The sequence below is a fragment of the Alosa alosa genome, chromosome 6 (genome assembly GCF_017589495.1).
Source record: "Alosa alosa isolate M-15738 ecotype Scorff River chromosome 6, AALO_Geno_1.1, whole genome shotgun sequence".
In the NCBI taxonomy this organism is placed as follows: Eukaryota; Metazoa; Chordata; class Actinopteri; order Clupeiformes; family Clupeidae; genus Alosa; species Alosa alosa.
This window is the reverse complement of record NC_063194.1, coordinates 34,668,371-34,692,644: the sequence shown is the minus strand read 5'-3', so window position 1 is coordinate 34,692,644 and position 24,274 is coordinate 34,668,371. Positions and strand designations below refer to the sequence as shown.

The 24,274-nt window shown below is 48.7% G+C and overlaps 3 protein-coding genes across 4 annotated transcripts in view; 2 read left to right on the top strand and 1 right to left on the bottom strand.

Moving 5' to 3' along the window:
- Positions 1-1,551, top strand: part of mms19 (MMS19 homolog, cytosolic iron-sulfur assembly component) — a 28,499-nt gene extending 26,948 nt beyond the window's left edge. For both annotated transcript variants that reach the window (XM_048245735.1, XM_048245737.1), the window contains 2 exons: positions 553-653; positions 1,434-1,551. In XM_048245735.1, coding sequence (XP_048101692.1) covers positions 553-653; positions 1,434-1,461 — 129 coding nt within the window. In that variant the 3' untranslated portion in view covers positions 1,462-1,551. The remainder of the gene's footprint in view (positions 1-552; positions 654-1,433) is intronic.
- A 1,876-nt stretch (positions 1,552-3,427) lies between these two features.
- zdhhc16b (zinc finger DHHC-type palmitoyltransferase 16b) lies at positions 3,428-20,395 on the bottom strand. Its single transcript, XM_048245734.1, has 10 exons — positions 20,250-20,395; positions 15,584-15,834; positions 12,215-12,409; positions 11,934-12,022; positions 11,776-11,804; positions 11,384-11,517; positions 8,591-8,676; positions 6,760-6,883; positions 6,427-6,497; positions 3,428-5,060 (listed from the first exon to the last, which is right to left on the bottom strand). Exons 1-10 carry the CDS (start codon positions 20,251-20,253, stop codon positions 4,919-4,921), a joined length of 1,125 nt encoding a protein of 374 aa, XP_048101691.1. The 5' UTR covers positions 20,254-20,395; the 3' UTR covers positions 3,428-4,918.
- A 37-nt stretch (positions 20,396-20,432) lies between these two features.
- Positions 20,433-24,274, top strand: part of vps35l (VPS35 endosomal protein sorting factor like) — a 28,151-nt gene continuing 24,309 nt past the window's right edge. Inside the window, exons 1-6 of the mRNA XM_048245532.1 lie at positions 20,433-20,504; positions 20,986-21,085; positions 21,351-21,492; positions 21,663-21,679; positions 22,418-22,450; positions 23,445-23,564. Of these exons, the coding sequence (XP_048101489.1) occupies positions 20,488-20,504; positions 20,986-21,085; positions 21,351-21,492; positions 21,663-21,679; positions 22,418-22,450; positions 23,445-23,564 (429 nt within the window). The 5' untranslated portion in view covers positions 20,433-20,487. The remainder of the gene's footprint in view (positions 20,505-20,985; positions 21,086-21,350; positions 21,493-21,662; positions 21,680-22,417; positions 22,451-23,444; positions 23,565-24,274) is intronic.

The window sequence follows — 24,274 nt, the reverse complement described above, 5'->3', positions numbered from 1 at the left end:
ATGAGGCCCCTCGTCACCTTTAAGAAACTAATGTGCTGGTCACCTTTAAGGAACTAATGCGCTGGTCTCCTTTTAAGAACCAAATGCGCTCACCTTTTTAACGCGCTTGGTCTCCTTTAAGAACCAATGCTAGGCCCTGGTCTCCTTTATGAACTAATGCTGGTCACCTTTATGAACCACGCGCTTGGTCTCCTTTAAGGAACTAATGCGCTGGTCTCCTTTTAAGGAACTAATGCGCTGGGCACCTTTAAGGAACTAATGCGCTGGTCTCCTTTAAGGAACTAATGCGCTGGGCACCTTTAATGCGCTGGGCACCTTTAAGGAACTAATGCGCTGGTCTCCTTTAAGGAACTAATGCGCTGGTCTCCTTTAAGGAACCATGGAGTGCTGCTTTAGCACACAGCCCTTTAATGTTGTGTTCCCAATTCAAATCAGCTGTTTGTCTGCTGCGGTGTGTGTGCTGTCTGCTGCGGTGTGTGTGCTGTCTGCTTGCACTCATGTTTTTAACGTGTGTATATTTGTTGTCTGTTGCTCTGTGTGTGTGTGTGTTAGATGCTGCCGTTCCGAGCGCGTGTGCTGCGTGCTCTGGCTGCTCCACTGGATGATAAGAAGAGGCTGGTGAGGAAGGAGGCCGTGCAGGCCCGGGGGGAGTGGTGAGTTACACACACTATACACACACACACACTACACTATACACACACACTACACTATACACTACACACACACACACTACACTACACACTACACACACACACACAATACACACACTATACACACACACACACACACACTACACACACACACACACACACACTACACACACACACTATACACACACACACACCACACACACACACACACACACACACACACTATACACACTATACTATACACACACACTATACACACACACACAATACACACTATACAAACACACACTATACACACACTATACAATACACACACACACACTATACATATATGCAATACACACACACACGCTGAAACAGGCAGGTACACGCTAGAAGGTATGTCTTGTAAGTGCAAACAAAGACACACACACAGTCTTTGTCCCTTTGTCCCAGTCGTCACATGATCACACAGCGTCATGTGAGAGAGATCTCTTACTCCCACTGACGGCACACACACTTGCTCTGAGTTGGGCAGCACACACACACACACACACTTGCTCTGAGTTGGGCAGCACACACACACTTGCTCTGAGTCGGGCAGCACACTCACACACACACTTGCTCTGAGTCGGGCAGCGCACACACAGGCTTGCTCTGTCTGGCTGCTAAGAGTACTATGAATGGGGACTGTGTTTTAGGGAAGCCCTTCAATGGGCCTTACACACACACACTTCATTTCATGACACACTACTTACAGTGTAGTTCCCTCACATACTCTCTCTCTGTGTGTGTGTGTTTTAGGTTCCTGCTGGGAAGCCCAGGAAGGTGAACTTGAGAAGGAGGAAGAGAGAAAAGTGTGTGAGTGTGTTTGAGAGACAAGGATGTGTGTGTTTGAGAGACAAGGATGTGTGTGTGTGTGTGTGTGTGTGTGTGTGTGTGTGCGTGTGCGTGCGTTTACAGCAGAGGATTCTGGGACCCCCCCCCCCCCCGCCACATCTTTTAATCATCCACTACCGCTGATGTAATCTCGCCTCAGCCGGGCCGAGTCGTCCCATACACACACAAGAGAGTCCAGCACTGCTGCCAGCCACTGACCAACAGGAAGTCCTCTGAGGTGGATGCACACTCACACACACTGCTGATTGGTTAGGGTGTGTGTGCTTGTCTGTGTGGACCCACTGACCCACAGAGAGGGGAGTTGGGCAGCACACACACACTTGCTCTGAGTTGGGCAGCACACACACACTTGCTCTGAGTTGGGCAGCACACACACACACACTATACACACACACACACACACATATACACACACACTATACATATATGCAATACACACACACACACTTGCTCTGAGTTGGGCAGCACACACACACTTGCTCTGAGTTGGGCAGCACACACACACACACTATACACACACACACACACACACACTTGCTCTGAGTTGGGCAGCACACACACACTTGCTCTGAGTTGGGCAGCACACACACACTTGCTCTGAGTTGGGCAGCACACACACACTTGCTCTGAGTCGGGCAGCACACTCACACACACACTTGCTCTGAGTTGGGCAGCACACACACACTTGCTCTGAGTTGGGCAGCACACACACACTTGCTCTGAGTTGGGCAGCACACACACACTTGCTCTGAGTTGGGCAGCACACAAACACTATACACTACACACACACACTATACAATACACACACACACACTATACACATATGCTATACACACACACACACACCAAACAGGCACCATACACACACACCACACCACACACACACACACACAAACTATACACACACACAGTACTTTGTCACTATGTCCCAGTCGCCACATTGATCATACAAACACACATGTGAGAGAGATCTATACCACTGACACACACACACACTATACATATATGCACAATAGCAATAACACACACACAAACAGGCAGGTACACGCTTGCTCTGATGTCTTGTAAGGCAAACAAAGACACACACACAGTCTTTGTCCCTGAGTCCCAGTCACACCACATGATCACTCTGAGGTGTGAGAGACACAGGCTTGCTCCCACTGGCTGCTAAGAGTAATGAATGGGGGACTGAGTTTTAGGGCAGCACACACACACACACACACACACACACACTTGCTCTTGAGTCGGGCAGCACACTCACACACACACTTGTTTCTGTAGTTCCCCACATACACAGGCTTGCCTGTCTGGCTGTGAGTTTTAATGGGGACTGTGTTTTAGGGAAGCCCCCTTCAAGGCCTACACACTGAGAAGGACTTAAGAGAGAAAAGTGTGTGTGAGTGTGGTTTGAGAGACAAGGATGTGTGGAGGAAGAGAGAAAGTGTGTGAGTGTGTTTGAGAGACAAGGATGTGTGTGTGTGTGTTTGAGAGACAAGGATGTGTGTGTGTGTGTGTGTGTGTGTGTGTGTGTGCGTGTGCGTGCGTTTACAGCAGAGGATTCTGGGACCCTCCCCTCCCCCGCCACATCTTTTTAATCATCCACTACGCTGATGTAATCTCGCCTGTGCCGGGCCGCTTCGTCCCATACACGACAAGAGAGTCCAGCACTGCTGCCGCGCCACTGACCAACAGGAAGTCCTGTGAGGTGGATGCTCCTCTCTGTGCTGATTGGTTAGGTGTGTGTGTGTCTGTGTGGACCACTGACCCACAGAGAGGGGAGTTCTGGAAGAGCATCGTCAGTATTGGACATTCATTTAGCGTCATGGCAACCAGACTCATAACAACACAACACACAAGTTCACCGGTCATTAAAACATTTTGTAAGATTAACACGGGTGTGTGTTTTCTGTTGTGTTAAACTGTGTATTTCAGAAACATTCACAAAAATAAAGGAGAAAAAAAAAAAAATTATACAAATAGTTTTAAACAGTCAGGATGGAGCATCGCTCCTATCGGTCTTGTAGTCATGGCAACCTCTGTGTCCACGGTGCCAGTATCATCCCCACGGGTTCCGTTTGGGAGTATGAGGGACCGCCCCGTGATCACACTGGTTTTCCCCCACGCGAGTGTGCATGTGCTTTGCCGTCACAATCGTAACCAACACGGATGCCACAACAAAGGTAAAACATATTCACTAATCTGAAATAAACAACTGTATTTGATTAAAATATGGTGTAAGACGTTTGGGAGAGAAGGATATGCAGCTTTCAAGTGATAAAAACGGCAAATTCCCAAGTTCACATTAAAACGGTTGAATATCAAAGTCCACAAGGACTACAAACCAACTACAACGTGACGACGTTCCCATGCGCATGAACGCACCTCTTATTCCCACATGAGGTGACGATGGTGACGACGTTCCCATGCGCATGAACTGTTGCTATGGGATCTGGGCCGGGTTCCGTTGGCAGGCTAGTTGGACTAATTAGTGGTTCTGATTAATTGATATTTAATTAAATGTAACACTGTGAGAGAACTGGCCCTCCGTACGCTCATCTTAAGAATGTCAGTCAAGAAGACCACACCCACCCTGTTCCTCAATGACTCCGCCTCTCAAGGAGAACCAATCTTTCCATTGGTTAGCTTCAGACTGATGTCACATGTTCGTTAAGAGGTTTTCTGCAAGCAGTCTTGACTGATGCTGGTGGCTTTTGCTTTTGCTTTTATCACACAAACACATCTGCTGAGAACTGACACACACTGATCACTCGCACGCACGCACGCACACACACACACACACACACACGCTGAGAACAACACACCCAGTTAGTTCGTTATCTCCAGACCCTCCATATTGGATCTGTGGTGACCGGACAAGACGCTGTTTGTTCACTGATGACTTGGAGAAGAAGCTGAAATGGCCCGTCCATCTTGGAGCAGAACCTGGGTCAGTCCGTCCTGCCATCAGTTGCTTTGTTATGGAGCAGTGCAGATTGAGCCGAGATGGAGGCCCTGTGCTGACCAGATGCAGTTCCGCAGGTGGGAGTTGAGAGAAACTGGAGGCCCTGTGCTGACCAGATGCAGTTCCGCAGGTGGGAGTTGAGCCAAGATGGCGGCTGCCCTCAGCACAGCGTCAGCGCTGCACAAGATGTCTTTGGCACCAAGAATGTCTCACAACTCGGCACATCTACAACACACACACACGAAAAACACGTACACTGAATCACACGCTGTTCGTTAGTAGAAAGTAGAAATCCATCAGTTGTCCCCAAAGAGGGTTTTGTGCGCCGGTCCTGCTGCAGTGCGACGAGCTCCATTTTGGATCCGAGCTCAGCTCCCAGCAGCGTCCAGTGCTCAGCGTCAGCCTGCTGCAGTGCTCCAGAGCTCCTCTAGGGGGCGACGCTGGTGTGTGTCCATGAGGGGGGTGGGGGGTCAGATGGCCATGGGGTCAGTCCTCTGGGGGCATCCCATATGAGGCCATCTCCGAGGGGGGGGTGGGAGGAGGGCAACAGGACACGGGTGACCCAGTGGCTGAGGGGGCAGAGGAGGACCAGAGTTACACACACCACTGACGCACGCACGCACGCACCACTGATGCACACACGCACACACACACACCACTTAGACACAGACACAGACACACACACACACATCACTTAGACACACACACGCACACACCACTGACGCACGCACGCACACACACACACACACACCACTGACGCACACACCACTTAGACACACACACACCACTTAGACACACACACACGCACACACACACACACACACATCACTTAGATGCACGCACACACACACACACATCACTTAGATGCACGCACACACACGCACACCACTTAGGCACGCACACGCACACCACTGAGAGACACACACACACCACTTAGACGCAGGCACAAACACACACACCACACTGACAGCACACACATACACACACGCACGCACGCACACACATTAGACACACACACACACACACGAAAGGAATGGAGACGTATGCTACACATCACACACATCTGCTCTGTAAGATGCATGCATGACTGACCACTGACCAGAGCGTATACGTATACACACACACACACATCTGCTCTGTAAGATGCATGCATGACTGACCACTGACCAGAGCGATAATGATAATAATATAATAATATCTGCTCTGTAAGATGCATGCATGACTGACCACTGACCAGAGCGATCTGCTAATACACACATCACATCTGCTCTGTAAGATGCATGCATGACTGACCACTGACCAGAGCGTATACGTATACACACACACACATCTGCTCTGTAAGATGCATGCATGACTGACCACTGACCAGAGCGTATACGTATACACACACACACACATCTGCTCTGTAAGATGCATGCATGACTGACCACTGACCAGAGCGTATACACACACACACACACATCTGCTCTGTAAGATGCATGCATGACTGACCACTGACCAGAGCCGCGATCACCACCGCACACACATCTGCTCTGTGTAAGATGCATGCATGACTGACCACTGACCAGGCGTGTCGCAGATATACACACACACACACATCAGCTCTGTAAGATGCATGCATGACTGACCACTGACCAGAGCGTATACGTATACACACACACACTTCTGACCAGAGCATATACGTATACACACACACACACACTTCCTACCAGAGTGTATACGTATACACACACACACACACACACACACACACACTTCCTACCAGGGCGTATACGTATACACACACACTTCTGACCAGAGCCGATCATGATACACACACACACACTTCCCTACCTGGTATCATCGTTTTACACACACACACTTCTGACCAGAGCGTATACGTAATGCTGAATTCTGATTGGTCAGTTAAGCGTCTGTGCTCTACTCTGCACCCACCTCCTCTTCTCCACTCCAAACAGGATTTTGAAGTTGTTGACTCGTCCAAAGTAGTATGGGTTTCTGAACACCTACGGAGAGAGAGAGCGGGGGGGGTCAGCCATGCATGTTCCACTCACGGACTTTATCAGTTATGACCATAGACTGTCCAGTTCTATATATACAGTCTATGGTCATGACGTACAGTAAGTGTGCATGGGAATGAATATATAGTGAACCAAATGTGCACTAAATGCACTAATGCCTGATCTATCCCACAATCCTGTGCACTAATGTCTGATCTCTACACTCGTGTGTGTGTGTGTGTGTGTGTGTGTGTGTGTGTGTGTGTACCTTGCCCAGCTGTTGGAGGCGTTTGGCCTCCTTGCGGTTGATGTGGCGCTCCACACTCGTCTCTCCGCGCAGGGTCATCACAGAGTGCCACAGCGTCAGCCCACCCAGAGCCAACGCCACCGAGCTACACACACACACGCACACACACACACACGCACACGCACACACACACACACACGCACGCATGTTATAATTGTAAAACAGTTTGATACTGTTATTGTGGAACAGTCTCTTGTTGAAAGTGAGTGTGAATGTAATGTAAGCGCTTTCAGACATACGTGTAAGACCGGAGGTTCTGCCGATGTTAAACGGTGGGGCCGTATATCTGAACGACATAACCGGTCATATGGAAGTCCGAATTTAGCCGGTTGTTCTACTACACCCCCCCCCTAGTGTTTCCTCTGGACATTATGTAAATGTGCTGTGTCTGAACGAGGCGTTAACATGCGGTTAAAATTCACACCTAGTGAGAGGGCCGTGTTGGTGGCCGTTTCTTTAGATCGTCCATGTGGTTAGATCTGACTTAAATGCCAGTGTTATGATGGAGTGGCATAATGCTGTCCAGAAAATCTCCGACCTGGAAAGATGCAGACATCACGGAGCTACTGTCCATGAGGGCAGACAGCATTTTGATAGAACACATGAAGGCAACGTTAGAGACACGTTACAACTGCATGGCAAGGCCAAACGAATTCAAAAGACTGAATCATCATCAGCAGAAGGCGCTGAAAAGGCAGTAGCCTACAGCGCGGCGTGGTTGGACGACAATAACAGGAGTATTTAATAAATTGTTAATAACCGCGGTTTTCTGTTCATTGATAGCCTTCATGACCTGCTGGGCTTCGCTGATATTTGCTGAGCATATATGCCTAGAGAAATGAAAACGAAGAAAAGCCAACTTTGTTCCAAGCTCCTTACGTAAATGCAATAGACACATGGGGAGAGGATGCTTTTGGAAAAAATAAACCATGAAAAAACAAACAACTTCACTGTTATGTCAGTATTTTGTTTGTTGCTTAAAAACGTTGTATGATGGCCTTGAAGTCTTGAGTTAGCCTACTGAATTGGCTGGTAGCCTACCATAAAGTTTGTGCATGCTCTCTCTCTCCAACGCAAACCAGATTCTAGTAGGCTACATAATGTTGAAAACAGATAAATGTGTTTATTCGAAGCACACATACAAATACTGTAGGTCAATTTCAAGTCGCGCTTACGTGGCGCCTACTTCCAAGTATTAGCCTCACGCTGAAATAGATTTCTCTTCTTTAGCCTACATAATGCATAGGCTACACTTTGTAAACAAAAAGCAGCTGTGACAGGCAGCGGCGCGCGTATTCTCGTCATATCTCGCATCTTGTGAACTCTACAAGCCCCCACCCCTCACTCGACAACCACATGGAGATTCTGTAATGTCGTGTATGTAGCATACATCACGTCGTCGTATAAGGTCAGTATAAAGGTCCGCGGGTTAGCATCATATCTGAATCATCCGAAGGGTAGGACCTCCGTTTGACAAACCTCCGCATATACTCCGGAGGTTATATCTGAAAGCGCTTTGTGTGTGTGTGTGTGTGTGTGTGTGAGTGTGCGAGTGTGCGAGTGTGTGAGTGTGTGAGTGCAAGTGCGTGTGCGTGTGAGAGAGGGTGTGTGTGTGTGTGTGTGTGTGCGTGTGAGTGCGTGAGTGTGTGAGTGCAAGTGCGTGTGCGTGTGAGAGAGGGAGTGTGTGTGTGTGTGTGTGTGTGTGTGTGAGAGTGCGAGTGCAAGTACGTGTGCATGTGAGAGAGAGAGGAGTGTGTGTGTGTGTGTGTGTGTCTATATGTGTGTGTCCTACCTGGTGAGGACCCAGAGGTAGATGATGCTCTTGTGGTGGAGTCTCTCACTGAAGGTGTAGGGAGGAGCAGGAGTCTGGTAGGAGCTCTGGAGGAGAGGGAGAAAGAACGAGGGATGAAGAGAGAGAGAGAAAGAGAGAACAGGGGATGTAGAGACAGAGAGAGAGAGAACAAGGGATGAAGAGAAAGAGAATGAGGGATGAAGGAGAGACAGGGAGAGAGAAAGAACAAGGGATAGAGAGAGAGAGAGAGAAGAGAAAGAACAAGGGATAGAGAGAGAGAGAGAGAGAAAGAACAAGGGATAGAGAGAGAGAGAGAACAAGGGATGAGAGAGAGACAGAGAGAGAGAAAGAACAAGGGATGAGAGAGAGAGAGAGAGAGAGAAAGAACAAGGGATAGAGAGAGAGAGAGGGATGAAGAGAGAGAGAACAAGGGATGAGAGAGACAGAGAGAGAAAGAACAAGGGATAGAGAGAGAGAGAGAGAACAAGGGATGAAGAGAGAGAGAACAAGGGATGAAGAGAGAGAGAACAAGGGAGAGAGAGAGAGAACAAGGGAGAGAGAGAGCTGTCTGCCGAAGCGGACCAGCACCAACACAATGCTGGGTCTACACCATAGACTGTTTAAATAAGTGGACAAAACCTCTATGACATCTGGGTTTACACACACCCACTACAGATGTCTGCCAAAGACAAAACACACTAACACAACACCACACACACACACACACACACACACACTACAGACGTCTGCCAAAGACAAAACACACTAACACAACACAACACACACACACACACACAGCCTTGTACTACAGGGCACTACTAGCTCCACATGGAGGACTCTATCCCAGGGTGCTTTGCTGCTACCTGCATCGTCATGTATCCAGGGGGGAGGAGACTATACAGAAGCCCCGCCCCCGTCACCTTGTCACCTGGCAACTCACGCTCCAGGCTCCGATGTGACTACAGGAGATGACATGAATCAGCTGGACATGACACTGACACACACACACATGCGCGCACACACACACACACACACGGACACACACACATGCGCATACACACACGGACACGGACACACACACGGACAGACAGACAGACAGACAGACAGACAGACAGACAGACAGAAAACGCGGGTGGGCTGTATGCATGAACACAATTGTCCACATTATTTGACCTAGACATCACCGGGCCTGACCCTACCTGCCCCCTAGACATAACCAAGCCTGACCCTACCTGCCCCCTAGTACTAAGTCCAGATGCCACGCAGGTGAAGGCATGTCTGAACACAAAAGGGTAAGATGCGGTAAATTCACCCCTTTGCTGTGTGAAGCTGATGGTGTCCACTTGGTTTAACTGCAGTTTATGAGGTTATGACTAGGGCTGGGCGATATGGCTGAAAACTCTATCACGATATATTTTATACAAAGTATTTCATATCACTCGATATCAATAATTATTGATTTTTTTTTTTAAATCTATTTCAGATAAGGACCAGAAAGGGAGAAAAAAAGTTAAATTTAAACACTTATTTTAAACTTAACCAATTCCTCTGATTTTAATCACCTCAGTTGTCAATCAAAGCAAAAAGAGGAAAAATAGCAATATAATGAAAAACACTCAAATAAATAAATGTGCACATAAGTCTGAATGAAAAGCAGCACTGGTTGAAGCCTGGAAATATTGTAAACAAAGTAGCTTAATTTGCTAGTTTATCATAGTCTACTGGTTAGACTGTTCAGTTTCCTCACGTGTGTTTATATTTCAAATGAATATTTTTTCTTCTTGGGACAGGCCCGTTTGAGTCTTGGAAAATACTGTTCCATTTACATCGGGATTGAGATGATTAGAACTTAGCAGTCAATTTGAATGCGACCGTTTTGAACAAATTTGTGCAGCGTGCTAATGATGCTAACCGGATTTAATAGCAATTTAGCAGTCGTCTTGCACGATTGTGAATGTTTGGATTACATGTGCATGCTGAGGAGGGATGCGCCTGTTGAGAGGGAGTGAGAGAGTGCACGGGGCAAGGACTCATTGAGAGTCTGTGTTGAGGTAGGCCTACTTCTATCGCCTAGGCTACTCTGGTCGAGTTGCACATAGCTACAATGCAATATATATTTAGCCTATTTATTTATGGACAACGTAAGGCAGGAGGTGTGTGTTGCTTTTAATTATCGAATGTTCTATCGAACGTATTTTTTATTGATATCGGTTACATGTCTATTGCGATACATATCGCTATCGTTTTATCGCCCAGCCCTGTTTTCCCATTTGCCCCCTAGACATCACCCGGTCATTACCCTACCTGCCCCCTAGACATCACCCGGTCATTACCCTACCTGCCCCCTAAACATCACTGGGCCTGACCTTACCTGCCCCCTACTTGCCCCCTAGTACTAATCCACTAATTCTCCTTCAACTTCTAGCGAGTGCATCTTTGGGCACGTGGGGCCGGCGTGGACGTGATTTGGACTTGCCTTAGCATGCCATGGACACACTGCAGTAGCAGCGACCCAGCACATTTATTTGTGCATATATTATGAGCAGGGTGACAGTACATATTACAGCTCCAGAGACTGCCTTTTTAATGGTATTAATCATCATTATTGAACCTACATTGTGCTCCACACACACACACACACCCTAACACCTGTACAACTGGACCCAACACACACTGTGCACGCACGGCATTGTATGTGTCTATGAACATGTCCAGGGAGCTGATGCTGCAGTACACACACCCCATGGTCATGTACACATGTACACACACACACACACACACACACACGCTTACCTCCACAGCATTGTATGCGTCTATAAACATGTCCAGGGAGCTGATGCTGCAGTACACACACCCCATGGTCATGTACAGACAGAAGCAGAAGAAGTGGCGATGGTTGAAATGTCCGACACAGTTATTCAGCCACGCTGGACACCAGGGTTAAGGCGGACATTTCAACACCCCCTTCAGCTGACCTCAGGTGCGCTATTAATGCAGGTGACCTCAGGTGCGCTATTAATGCAAGTGAGCGTGTCAGTCCTGATTAATAACTCACAGCAGTACAACACAGCAGGGGACCGTGTCAGTACTGAATAATAACTCACAGCAGTACAACACAGCAGGGGAGCGTGTCAGTCCTGATTAATAACTGACAGCAGAACAACACAGCAGGTCTGAAAGGATACGACAGTGGTGATCCATCTTCAGGATGCATCTACAACAACATACAGGAGTTAGATGGACTAGTTCAAAACAGGAGGGGTGTGTCTGTGTGTGTGTGTGTTGTGTGTGTGTGTTGTTGAACGTATGCTGAGCGTGTGCTGAGAGGTGTGTGTGTCCTCACCTGTTGCAGATACTGCAGTGGTGAGTGCGTGCTGGCTTTGGGATGATGCACTTCTTACACATGGTCACAGTTGGTACATCTCTCCTCTCCTAAGGCAGGAAATGAACGAAACACACCTGCACGCACTTTTACACACACGCCTTTTACACACCTTGCGCTTGCGCTATCACCACGCATGCACGCACACACACGCACACACACACACACAAAATGGGAAAACAGGGTTAGCTCAAATGTGTCTGTGTGTGTGTGTATTTGTGTGTATTTGTGTGTGTGTGTACCTGTGGGGGATGTCCAGGGGAGGTGCTGGTGGCCTTGTAGTAGTGGAAGGTGACCATCAGCAGGTTCCAGTGTCCGTAGCAGAGGTGCCAGAGCACCCAGTGAGGAGCGTACGTCTCCAGGATCAGAGGCAGCACACAAGCGTACACGATCAGCACCACAGAACTGGTCAGTGCCACCACCAGACACACAAACACCTGTGCACACACACACACGCACAGACGCACGGACGCACACACACACCAGGACATTAAGGACAGCCTAGCAACACAGTCTACCAACATGAAGTCTGATCAGATTAAGTGTTTCATTAATGGCATTCTGGGAGATAAAATGAAATGGGAGTTTCATTTCCCAGAATTTCCTAGAATAAGGAGAATTCAAAAGCCCAATAGACCTCTGCATATTGTCTACAAAAAAAGACCCATATCTGCAATCTTTGCCTATATAAAGAGATCCCGATATCCTTGTATGGACAAAGATGGTAGCTTTGGGTCCTTCTTGTAGGTGAGCTTATATAATTTAATTTGTAATGAACAGTTAAGGTCAGTTAAGATGGGAGAATTCATCATGGAGATTGTAGTCTGTAGGCCTGGTGTATGTGTTGTGGGAGAGTGCATGATGGTTAGTGTAGTCTGTAGGCCTGGTGTATGTGTTGTGGGAGAGTGCATGATGGGTAGTGTAGTCTGTAGGCCTGGGGCCTGTACTACGAAGGGAGCTTAACCTACCCAGATGTAACCCAGGGTTACTTTGTTAAACCAGGGTTGACAAAACCTGGTTATCTTAATTGGTGTTAATCGGTACTACGACGCTGATTATGAAGTTGATTTGTTGAGCCGGGGTTAACCTAATTGGAGTTTGTCTTGGCGTTCACATAAAGGGGGTTGCAGCGCCAAGTCACCACTTTCAATGATAACCTTGATCACCTTATTTTACGGATGATGAATGCACAATTATTATGACAAGGTATGAGGAATTAAAACCCACTCTAAGAAAAAATTAAATACGTCGGTGAACAAAGCAAGGCAAGGATGTTGGCAACGTATTGCATATTGGGTAGCCTAAATGCCTAAAAGTAAAGTTTTATTCCCACATGTTCTTCAAATATGTGTTACGGAGGATTAGTAGCTTAGGAATGTCTGAAATGAGTTGAAATAATTAAATTGCCTATTTTGAGTTCATAGAAATGTCTACAGATGCAACCCAATTCAGAAGTGGGCATATAGATTACAGTAATAGGATAATTGAATGTTTAAGTAGCCCCCATTGACTGATTTATGTATGCCTAATCCTGTGAACATTTCAGATGCAACACCATTGCCAAACGCACATGGCAGCAGGTGAAAATGAAACACAAAAACATTATTCAGAATAGTAGGTTTATATAGTTATAGCTTGCATTAATATTTCTTAATTATGAAAACATGTAGGCCTAGCTTATAGCCTTCACTTGGCCTCTGTTTTACAGCTAACAAGAAAAAGGTGTCTTTGAATACTACTGTAGGAGAAAAGGCACCAGCCAAGGACGGATCATGGCTTGTGCCAAGTTCACGTGCACAGGGGCCCTCAGCCAATGGGTTGGATTGGATTGGATAGCCTAATAATTCGTGACTTGTTGTAGGCCTAACAGTAGCTTATATCGTAGCAAATAGCCTATGGCGATGCCGATGACAGATAGGCCTACACTTATTTCACTAGTCTTCGCTGGAGTGAGCGCGATAATGTGGGCTGTTGCGCAAAGAAATTAATTAGGGAGATGATCTGCATCTTCATTTACCAAACGCTATAGTTTTGCTAACATCTCCACTGTTAATGTGAAATATGTCTCCATGCAAGGTAGTGTCAAGCAGCAGTGAAGTGAAAACCTTTATCATACAGGTTACCCAATGTTCCGTCACCTGAGTCAGACAGAAAACGGGCCCTGCTTGCTCTGTTAAAGTTTGTATGCCCCTTCAAACTCGCGTTAAAGGGTATATTTAACAGCCAGAATTTCGAAATTTTCCGGGAGACATCCCGAACCCCGTAATATGATCAGCACCACCTCTCACAAAATACTATCAAATCCCCTGCTACCGGTCCGTCAGATATGACAACTGTGTCGGTCCGTTTAGTGAAAAATGTTGCTGTAGACTGTTTGGACAGCAAAGGGAGATTGCAGCCTAATAATAAAACAGCTGCTGGAATTAATTTCTGTGTGGGCCTGAGTTATAATATATGACACAATGTACTACATTTTCATTGTGTGAAATTGTGCACCAGCCTGCACAGCGACAGCAAAGAGAGAAGTGCTGGCAGCCGCGTTACGCTCCAAGTGTGGTCAGGGGAAGGGGCCTTTTTGATATTGTGCACAGGGGCCCATATTTGTTTAATCCGTCCCTGGCACCAGCGTGTTTTACAGTAGCAGAAGAGTTGGCCATCGCAAATAATAGTGGAAGGCTTATGGAGGGGGTTGAGGGAGGCATTTGGTCGGATTCTGGTGCTGTGGAAATGTGTAGCCTTTATGTGCAGGGTACAGTAATATGACCTTCAATTCAAGAAGTTTGTTAAAATGGTGATTTTAATTTATTAGGCCTACTGTAGGCTATGTCCGATTTATTTTAGGCTATTCTTGCTCAGATTTTCAGCATACTGTAGGCCTATGTCCGATTTATTTTCGGACATACAGTATTCTTGCATCACCGATGGAATACATGAATGTCCACGGGCATTGCTATGAGACGTCTTCCTAGATCATCTGACAAAGATAACGAATTCCCTTGGCTGACAATATATATCTTCATAGAGAATATCGTCGGGTAGGCTATATATACTTTCTGGCGGTCTCTAAAACCCCTAAGCCCTCTTGAAGAGAGTCCCTCACGATTTGTGCTCCAATGTCGTATGGATCATCCAGATGCGCCGACATGTCTCGGGAGAAATTGTTAGTGGAGGGTGGTACTTATAAAGGGTGTGGTTAACGGAAACCGGGGTTAACCAAGAACATAACCTGGTGGAGCAGGTTTGAGATGCAGCGTAAGTTTTCATGGCAGCATACCTCGGTTAAAACCTATCCACCTTTGTAGTACGGGTTAATCGGGAAGTTCACGCCACGGATCAAGTTACTCTCGGTTACCCAGATAAGCCAGTAACCCCGCTTCGTAGTACAGGCCCATGGTGAATGTGTTGTGGGAGAGTCCATTATGGGTAGTGTTGTCTGTAGGCCTGGTGAATGTGTTGTGGGGGAGTGCATCATGGGTAGTGTAGTCTGTAGGCCTGGTGAATGTGTTGTGGGGGAGTGCATCATGGGTAGTGTAGTCTGTAGGCCTGGTGAATTTGTTGTGGGGGAGTGCATCATGGGTAGTGTAGTCTGTAGGCCTGCCTGCTACACTCACCACTCCAAACCAGCGGGTGAGGTTGTCCACCAGCCAGTAGATGGGCTCGAAGACAGCGTCCAGCACCGTGTCCGAGTTGCAGAGCGAGTTGTAGTAGAGCGACTTCAGCAGCAGCCGCCAATAACGCCACAGCAGGCGGAGCCTGTGAGCTACATGGCCACGCCCCCTCACTCCGCAGCAGAGCCGAGTCCAGCGCAGCAGCACACGCATCACCCGGGCAACCAGCCACCGCCAGCTCCGCGTCACACCTCCTGTTACACACACACACGCACACAGGCACACACACACAGACGCGCAAATGCAGGCACACACGCGCATGCCTTGCACGCGCCCTTTTACGCACACACACACACACATCGCCAAGCGCCTGCAGCGCCACCACGCACGCAGGCCTTACACACACACACACACACACATTAGACTGGTATACCCTACACTTTATCCCTCTGCCAAGCATTGTCCATGACATGACAGCTGTGTGATCGTAATCACACACGCACATAAACACACACACTCAAAAAAAAGGATCTCCCCTCAACCCCTAACAAGTTCATGTATGAACACACACACACACACACACACACACACCATGCCCCTTGAGAGGTCAACACAAATGCACACAAACGACGGTCGTGAAGTCAATCACAAAGGTCACCACTGTTTCATACTGCGTCACAGAACACACTCACACTAGACACAATAACACACACACACACACACACACACACACTAGACACACAGAAAATAAACAAGGCTAGATGCAAACAAAAAACAACCTCACACACACACACACCCTTCAGTCTTCCATGTAGTCGGTCACAAAGGATCTTTCATTGAGGCTGTATACAAATCTGTATTCGTTTACAGAATGCATGTCCACAAACAAACCACAAATACACACACTAACGATGTAGCAGAACACACACTTCTTTGTCCACACATCGGCTACATTTCCTCTCTTTGCCTGTCTGTTTCGCTCGCACGCACGCACGCACACACACACACACACACACACCCCAACATTTGCATCCCCTTAAAAACCCCCTCCATGCACAAATCACCTCTGTGTTACTTCAATGTTCCAGTGCAGATCACACACACATTGGAATTCTTCATTTAAATCCTCCAATCAAATGTCTAACAGAAAGGATTCAAATATTCTCAGAGATGATACTGCTTTGACATTCAAGGGTACATAAAGCATCGCCTATACCACACACCCACCCACACAAAAACACCCACACACACGCACCCAAACAAACACACCCACCCCCACCCACACACCCCCACACACACCCACACACACACCACTCACTGCGTCTTGTCATGTCCAGTGTAGAGTGAGTTCCTCAACTAGACTGTTGCTCCTCTTTACCGACAGCTGTTCACCAACCACACACACACTCTCTCTCACACACACACACACACACACACACACACACACTCACACACACACTCTCACACACACACTCACACACACACACACTCACACTCACACACACACTCTCTCTCACACACACACAGACAGACAGACACACACATACACAAAGGATCTGTGTGTGCATGAATGTTTGATGAGTAATAGTGTTTCCGCTGTGCTCCAGGGCTGGGGGCAGGAGGGGGGTGTGCGGTGGAGGGTGGCCCAGTTCAGGGCTCCGTGGCTGGGCCTGGAGGGGCCACCCGATCCCCTGGGCTCCACGGAGCCGGCGCTGGGTTTCAGAGATAACGCCGAGCTGTGCTTGGCCCGGCCGCAGCGCAGAAGGAGCTCATGCATTCTTAACCAGGCCGCCGCCCAAAAAGCAGCGGGTCACCGCAGGGACCAATCACATGCCTCACGCATCATCGCTCCACAGATGGAATATCAACAACAAGCAGACCTCGAGGAACGCCACTAAAACACACACACACACACACACACACACACACAAGGCAGGCCTCGAGGAACGGTACAAACACACACACACACACACAGCAGGCCTCGAGGAATGGTGTACACACACTCACACACAGCAGGCCTCAAGGAACGGTACACACACACACACACACACAGCAGGCCTCGAGGAATGGTGTACACACACTCACACACAGCAGGCCTCAAGGAACGGTACACACACACACACACACTGCGCTTCTGCAGGGGTAAACACACACACACACACACACACACACTCACACAGCGCTTCTGCAGGGGTAACACACACATACACACACACGCCCCTACACTCACACACAGCGCTTCTGCAGGGGTAACACACACACACACACACACACACACAGGCCTCGAGTAATGGTGTACACACACACACACACACACACAACAGACCTCGAGGAATGGCACATACACACACACACACACACCTCGAGAATGGCAGGGGGTCTAGTGTCTGCACTGATATGTGGAACAGACACACACACACACACACACACACACACACATTAATAGATCACATGTAAGAGATGGTCATTGAGATCCGTCCACTGAGGATCCAGGTTACGCCCCACATCAGATCAATGCAGGCGGTGGACACCCGACACACACACACACACACACACACACACACACAGCAGGCAGTGGACACCCGACACACACACACACACACACACACACACACACACAGCAGGCAGTGAACACCCGACACACACACACACACCGGACACCATCACTTTTCCCCCTCTCCTACTTTCACTCATGACATCAACACATCAGCAACAGCCAATCAGATCCACTCCCTCCTCAGCAGCAGCCAATCAGATCCACTCCCTCCTCAGCAGCAGCCAATCAGATCCATTCCCTTCCTCAGCGTTCCCCTCAGCCCCTCCCCCTGGCAGACACACATGCGCTACGCCGGGCCCATAAGCATGACTGACATATGACCACACCCCCTTATCCAAACCAGATGGATGCGAGAGGTCCAAATGACTTCACTTCCCATAATTCCATGTGAGCGTTGTGGTCCCCTCATCTAATTGGTTCCCATGGTCACAGGGGGGATTTTGTCACATGGCCCCTGACGGCTCTTTGCAGTGCGTTTGCATGCCATCCCACACACACACACACACACACACACACACACACACATCCCTGAGGTGTACAGAGGCCATGCAGCTCTGCACTAACGAGGGACAAGTTATGAGCAAGGCCACTCGCGCTATTTTTAGCCCAGAAACCCCACTGGTCAGCTGCTGGGTGCTGAGGTCACCTTCACTGTAAACAGGACAGAGTGGACAGCAGCCAGCAGCCAATCACACGCAGGAGAGGACAGAGTGGACAGCAGCCAATCACACGCAGGAGAGGACAGAGTGGACAGCAGCCAGCAGCAGCCAGCAGCCAATCACACGCAGGAGAGGACAGAGTGGACAGCAGCCAATCTGCGCGGGGAGAGGACAGAGTGGACGGCAGCCAATCACACCGCCAGGAGAGGACAGGACAGGTGGACAGCAGCCAGCGGCCCAATGGAGAGGGACAGAGTGGACAGCAGCCAATCACACGCAGGAGAGGACAGAGTGGACAGCAGCCAATCACATGCAGGAGAGGACAGAGTGGACAGCAGCCAGCAGCCAATCACACGCAGGAGAGGACAGAGTGGACAGCAGCCAATCACATGCAGGAGAGGACAGACACGGCTGGACAGACAGGCCTCATAGAACCAGGCGGCCTACCGCCCGCAACTACTCAGGACATTCAGCTGTTGAAGGGATCTCTCTCCCTCCCTCCCTCCCTCTCTCTCTCTCTCTCTCTCTCTCTCTCTCTCCCATACGCTCGCTCACTCTCTCTCTCTCTCTCTCTCTGGCAGAGACAAGAGAGGAGATTTTTAGGCCGACCTCTGTGTATTCTCCTCAAATAACGGCTGACTGGATAACGGATAACTGGCCCTGCTCCTCTCTCTCCTCCTCTCTCTTCTCATCACCTCTCTCCTCCTCTCTTTCCTCCTCACCTCTCTCTCACTAGTGAAACACGACCTTGTTTTCAAGCAGCTGACCGGTGACCATGATAAACCAGTGTGGAGGTTATGGGCATGGAAGTAGGACTCGATTTCGTCTTCCAAAAGTAAAGTGGGATTGTGTCCATCCAAGATATGAATCCAGGAGCGAACAAGTTTAACAGTAGGCCTGCATGGTTAAGCTTAGTAGCCATGATATCCTGACAATGATTCAGTGTGATAAACATTCAGCGCAGTCTACAGTCTGGTGAGCAGTAGGACATGTGGCTGACAACCGCGGAGCCTAGTGATGCTGTCGTGTTTAAACACCAGACAGGGGTCGATTGCCAACCAGAGACTTTATAATCACTGTGCCAACTCCATAACAATAGAATGGAATCAGACAGTTCTCGGATGGTTGTTGTAATTGGGTTATTGTAGAAAGCGTGAATAGGGTCATCATTGGAAAGGCAAGCTAATCAGCTAATATGCGAGCTAATCTGGGATGTCACCCGAAAACTTGGAGCGGACTCAGTGAGGAGGCTGGGCAGACTGACCAAACGAACACACGCACACACACAACTATCTCGGGAGAGGTCTCTTCTGTTACTGAGCAGTGTCCACAGACGTTAGCGGGTCAAGCGGATGCAGATGAATGAAGCGCTGGTGAGGATGGTGGCTGTTGCAAACATCAGAAGTTAGCGAGCGAGTCAGGCTCGTCGGCGACTTCCTTCACAAACACTCACCCATCCGACACAGAAGAGATCTTGGGTTCCCGCTGTAGTGTTTCACTGTTTACGACATTGCACCGGGTAGTTCAGATATCAGGAGAACACTCCGACCGTTCGCTAGTTGCCGCACACAGACTTCATCCCTTGTGAGCTGCCCCTGACATCCTATTCTATCTGGTGTTGCATTTTGGGCGATGTAGTTTTCGTATCAAAATAAGAACTCACGGAAGAGGAAGCTGTCACATGACAAAAAATGGCTGCTGTTCAGTGGTAAGATTTTGCATTCTTTCTGATGTTTGTTTTCACTTTGCACCATTATGTCAAGCGATTGACGGTGTGTGATACAATCTTTGACATTAAGAGTATATATAAAACATGACGAATCATGTTTTATATACATCAAAATGTAGAATCATGTCTATTTATGGTGAAGGATGTCTATTAGCTGCAATGTCAGTCGGCTTGGTATGAAGAGTTAGTTAGGTGTCACCTGATGTAGGCTATGCTGTAAAGTTAATATTAAATGCATCTAGTGAGCGTTGGACAAGGAATAAATAAATCATGCAGCCCATGTAAACAAACAAAGTAGCCGGTAGTTAAATAAGTGTTTTTCTCTGAGCTCCGTGTGCCGTGCATAAGGATGAAGCTTGTGTAGTCATGCTCCATCACAGCCTGCTGTTGTATGCGCGATATGTCATGCTCCATCACAGCCTGCTGTTGTATGCGCGATATGTCATGATGATGTTCGCAGGCACTCGCGAATGCGCAAGTACTCTGCGGAGCTGCAGGCGTGTCGCTCCGAGTCGCTGGCGGTGGAGGGGAATGAGTACCACCCCCTCAAACCCATCATGGTAAGCCGCCGCGCCAGCAGCATCCAGTGTGTGTGTGTGTGTTGGTGTGTGTTTATTATGGTCTTAAAATATCAGCTGACCTGGCAGCAGGTCCAGTCAACTTGGGCAAGTGTGATAATGATGATGGAGTGGGCCTTGATGCTCTTGTGTGTGTGTGTGTGTGTGTGTGTGTGTGTGTGTGTGCGTGCGTGCGTGCGTGCTTGTGTGTGCGTGTGCGTGTGTGTGTGCGTGCGTGTATAATGTGTGTGTGTGTGTGTGTGTCCAGGTGACGGAGTCCAAGTCTCGGCGCACTGCTCGGCGGGGCAGCACCTCGTCCACCGCCTCCTCCTCCTCGTCCAGCTCCGTGGCGACTGACCCCCTGAGCTCCCTCCTGGACGGGACTGACCCACTGTCTATTAAGCGCCTCGGCGGCAGCCCCACTCACACACAGGCTTCTGCAGGGGGTAGCTTACATATTAAAGTGGTTAGGTGCGTGCACTAGATTTATTTCACTAGTAAAGCTTCCTGTCCACTATCCAGCCGGGATCATTTAGATGCAGTCTTGGCACTTCACCAGGAGAGGTCGCTGTTACTGAAGCTTCCAGTAATGAACCCATTTTCGAATCAACTGTTCTAAGTGGTTCAGTGCTTCACCAAAGCTTCATTTGCCCATCACTACACATACACATATACACACACACACAGTGCTTCTGCAGGGGTAACACACACACAAGCACACACACACACACACACACAGAGCTTCTGCAGGGGTAACACACACACACACAGTGCTTCTGCAGGGTAACACACACACACTCTCACACAGCGCTTCTGCAGGGTAACACACACACACTCACACACACAGCGCTTTTGCAGGGGTAACACACACACACACAGCGCTTCTGCAGGGGTAACACACACACACACACACACACACACACACAGTGCTTCTGCAGGGTAACACACACACACACAGTGCTTCTGCAGGGTAACACACACACACACAGTGCTTCTGCAGGGTAACACACACACACACAGTGCTTCTGCAGGGTAACACACACACACACAGTGCTTCTGCAGGGTAACACACACACACACAGTGCTTCTGCAGGGTAACACACACACACACAGTGCTTCTGCAGGGTAACACACACACACACAGTGCTTCTGCAGGGTAACACACACACACACAGTGCTTCTGCAGGGTAACACACACACACTCACACACACACACACAGCGCTTCTGCAGGGGTAACACACACACACACACACACACACACACACACACACACACACACACACACAGCGCTTCTGCAGGGTAACACACACACACACACACACACACACACTCACACACACACACTCACACACAGCGCTTCTGCAGGGGTAACACACACACACTCACACACACACACACACACACACACACAGCGCTTCTGCAGGGGTAACACACACACACACTCACACACACACACACACACAGCGCTTCTGCAGGGGTAACACACACACACACACACACACACACACACACACACACACAGCGCTTCTGCAGGGTAACACACACACACTCACACACACAGCGCTTTTGCAGGGGTAACACACACACACACTCACACACACACACACACACACACACACACACACACACACACACACACACACACTCCATTTGAACCACTCTGCTCCGATGGGAAACTTTATTCTGATGGCTCCTTATCAATCTTTATTTGTATTCATGTGCACTACGTGTGTGGGGGTGTGTCGAGGTAATGATGAATATTGAAGTGGCTATTATTATTGTGAAGGTGATTAGGTGCGTGCACTAGATTTATTTCACTAGTAAAGCTTCCTGTCCACTATCCAGCCGGGATCATTTAGATGCAGTCTTGGCACTTCACCAGGAGAGGTCGCTGTTACTGAAGCTTCCAGTAATGAACCCATTTTCGAATCAACTGTTCTAAGTGGTTCAGTGCTTCACCAAAGCTTCATTTGCCCATCACTACACATACACATATACACACACACACAGTGCTTCTGCAGGGGTAACACACACACAAGCACACACACACACACACACAGATTTCACACTTTACAACTTGAATGATGTAAATGGAATGCAGCATAGACAGTAAACGTGCTGCCTCCAGCAATATGGCAGCTGCAGGGGTAACCCCCCTGTGTGTAAACGTTGTGTGTGTGTGTGTGTGTGTGTGTGTGTGTGTGTAATGTCGCGTGTGTGTGTTATTATTGTGTGTGTTATTATTGATGATAATAGGCGATGTGTGTGTTATTGTGTGTTATTATGGCGTGTGTGTAATGGCGTGTGAACTTGTGTGTGTAAACGCAGTGTCTGTGTGTGTGTGTGTGTGCTGTTGTCCAGGAGCTGGGGAGGAAGCGTCGTGATCGGGACGAGGAGAGTGTGGGCGTGGACTTTGAGCCGTGGTCAAACAAACGAGCGGAGATCCTGGCACGCTTCACCACCACCGAGAAACTCTCCATCGTAAGTCCACACACACACACACACACACACACACCGTACGCTTCACCACCACCGAAACTGTCCATCGTAAGTCCACACACACACACACACACACACACACATCAAGCTTCACCACCACCGAAATCTTTCCCATCATTAAGTCCACACACACACACACACACACACACACACACCGTACGCTTCACCACCACCGAGAAACTCTCCATCGTAAGTCCACACACACACACACACACACACACACACACATCATACGCTTCACCACCACCGAGAAACTCTCCATCGTAAGTCCACACGAGGTCACACACACACACACACACACACACACACACTGTATGCTTCACCACCACCGAGAAACTCTCCATCGTAAGTCCACACGAGGTCAAACACACACACACACACACACACACACACACACACACACCGCACGCTTCACCACCACCGAGAAACTCTCCATCGTAAGTCCACACGAGGTCAAACACACACACACACACACACACACACACACACACACACACACACACACACACACACACACACACACACACACACACACACACCATACGCTTCACCACCACCGAGAAACTCTCCATCGTAAGTCCACACGAGGTCAAACACACACACACACACACACACACACACACACACACACACCGTGACGCTTCACCACCACCGAGAAACTCTCCATCGTAAGTCCACACGAGGTCACACAC

What these genes read in the sequence shown, in the direction of transcription:
- zdhhc16b (XM_048245734.1), bottom strand. An exon ending in ACGCATACAATGCTGTGGAG is followed by an intron (nt 8,677 to 11,383) that starts GTAAGCGTGTGT and finishes CCTCTCCTCCAG; the next exon opens with AGCTCCTACCAGACTCCTGC. An exon ending in GCCTCCAACAGCTGGGCAAG is followed by an intron (nt 6,498 to 6,759) that starts GTACACACACAC and finishes CTCTCTCCGTAG; the next exon opens with GTGTTCAGAAACCCATACTA.